General features: G+C 55.2%; 1 protein-coding gene across 1 annotated transcript in view; it reads left to right on the top strand.

Moving 5' to 3' along the window:
* Window positions 1-1478: 1478 nt before the first annotated feature.
* Senp2 (SUMO1/sentrin/SMT3 specific peptidase 2) overlaps window positions 1479-1729 on the top strand; it is a gene marked incomplete at its 5' end in the record, with an annotated part of 35558 nt that continues 35307 nt past the window's right edge. Inside the window, 1 exon segment of the mRNA XM_005383292.2 lies at window positions 1479-1663. Within this exon segment, the coding sequence (XP_005383349.1) occupies window positions 1563-1663 (101 nt within the window).

Here is a 1729-nt window from a genome sequence, read left to right as displayed (position 1 = left end):
GATGATGATGATGATGATGATATTGGGGGACAGGCAGGTGTAGCTTGGTGGTAGAGCACTTGCTTAGCATCTGTGAGGTCCTGTGCTGGGTTTCCAGCACCGCCTACATAAATACATAAATAGAACTTAAGGTTCTGACACACGGCTGTTTCCTGGGAGACTTTGTGTGCATAAGCAGTCATCACTCTGTGTATCTGTCCTCAGACTTCCTCAGCCCATGTCACCTCTCTTTCCTCTAGAAGACCCAGCCCCCTTCCCTTTGCTTGGCTCTATTTCAGCGTCACACCTTCTTCGAGGATCTTGTTTTGTATAAGGCTTCTTTGGTTTTGCATATTAATAAATTTGTTCCATTTTTTTCCTGCTTGTCTATTGGACGTTCGTTACATAAACTGAAATCATCCAGCCTCCAGAGGGAAAAGAGTCAATTAAAAATTTCTGTAAGCAATTTGCAGAAACCACACTATATCTGGTCCCTGGCCAGATATAGTGTGCTAGGATGCTTTCTTTACAATCTGCTTATAGCTTACTGGTGTTAGCCTCGCTTTGGTATCTTGGGGAGGCGCTCCTGTTCACATTTAGGATTGGCATCGACCTCCAAGAGCTGCCCTCTGACCCTCAGGCTTGCAGCAGAATCGCGTCAATCACAGCCAAAGAATAAGTGCATCAGGGAAACCCGCACGGCCCGAAAAGCCCTGAGGATTCCCAGGATCGTTTAGGGGAAGGGAGCTGATTAGCGTGTGGTTCTCCTTTAGTGCCACTGTACTTGAAACACTGCTTTATCACAGCATCCAACGATCCTGTATTGTTATCTGCAATTATCTACCAGTACACTGCCCTCCAGGGCACCGGACTGGCGCTGCTATTCTTTCCCCAGCTCAGCCTCCAACAGTGCCAGCAGATAACTTCGTGATCTTAGGCAAATTATTTATTGTGCCATTTAATTTTCCCCGTTTATAAAAAGGACATAACATCCCTACTGCATTCGGTTTGGGGGAGAAGTGGGGACAATCCAAGGGGAGCCTAAGACGGTGAACATTTGTTAATTAACCTGGCATACTTCCACCGTGTGCACTCAACAATCAAACACCAACTGCGCTCGGACCCTGGGACGCTGGCTCCGGAGCCCCGCGACAGCACGCGTGATCCGTGGGCCTTGTCCCTCGGTCCGACTCAGGATTGGACAAAGACAAAGCCCCGCCCATACCCCCTCCGGATCTCATCAGCGGTTGGCTCCGGACCTCGCGCAGGCTTTTCTGTTGCTAGGCTCGCGGGCAGGGGGCGGTGCTAGGCTGCGCGTGCGCAGCTCGGGGATGAAGCTTTCCGGTCGGGCGGGAGGAGGTGACGTCAGGAGCAGCAAAGGCGGCGGGCGGGCTGCGGCCCCCACGGCGCGGGGAGCGTGAAATCTATGGGCCCTGCAATCGCGTCACCAGCCGGCGACTGAGCCTTGGCGGTGCGGGCCGAGGCGGCGAAGGCGGCATCGGCAGCGGCAGCGGCAGCGGCGGCGACAGCTCTGGGGTTTGCGTCTCGGGGTGTGTCGGCCGCCGCTGCTGCTTGGGCTTGGTATGTACAAATGGCTGGTTAGGATCCTCGGCACCATTTTCCGTTTCTGCGACCGCTCGGCGCCCCCTGCCCGGGCCCTGCTGAAGAGGCGGCGCTCGAACAGGTGAGAGAGGAGCGGCCGAGCGAGCGAGCGAGCGAGCGCGGCCCGGGCGTCCCCTCCCCCACGGCC

This window comes from Chinchilla lanigera, unplaced genomic scaffold, assembly GCF_000276665.1.
Source record: "Chinchilla lanigera isolate Chin_1 unplaced genomic scaffold, ChiLan1.0 scaffold00019, whole genome shotgun sequence".
Lineage (NCBI taxonomy): Eukaryota > Metazoa > Chordata > Mammalia > Rodentia > Chinchillidae > Chinchilla > Chinchilla lanigera.
The sequence above is the reverse complement of the archived record's forward strand: the minus strand, read 5'-3'. Positions and strand labels throughout refer to the sequence as shown.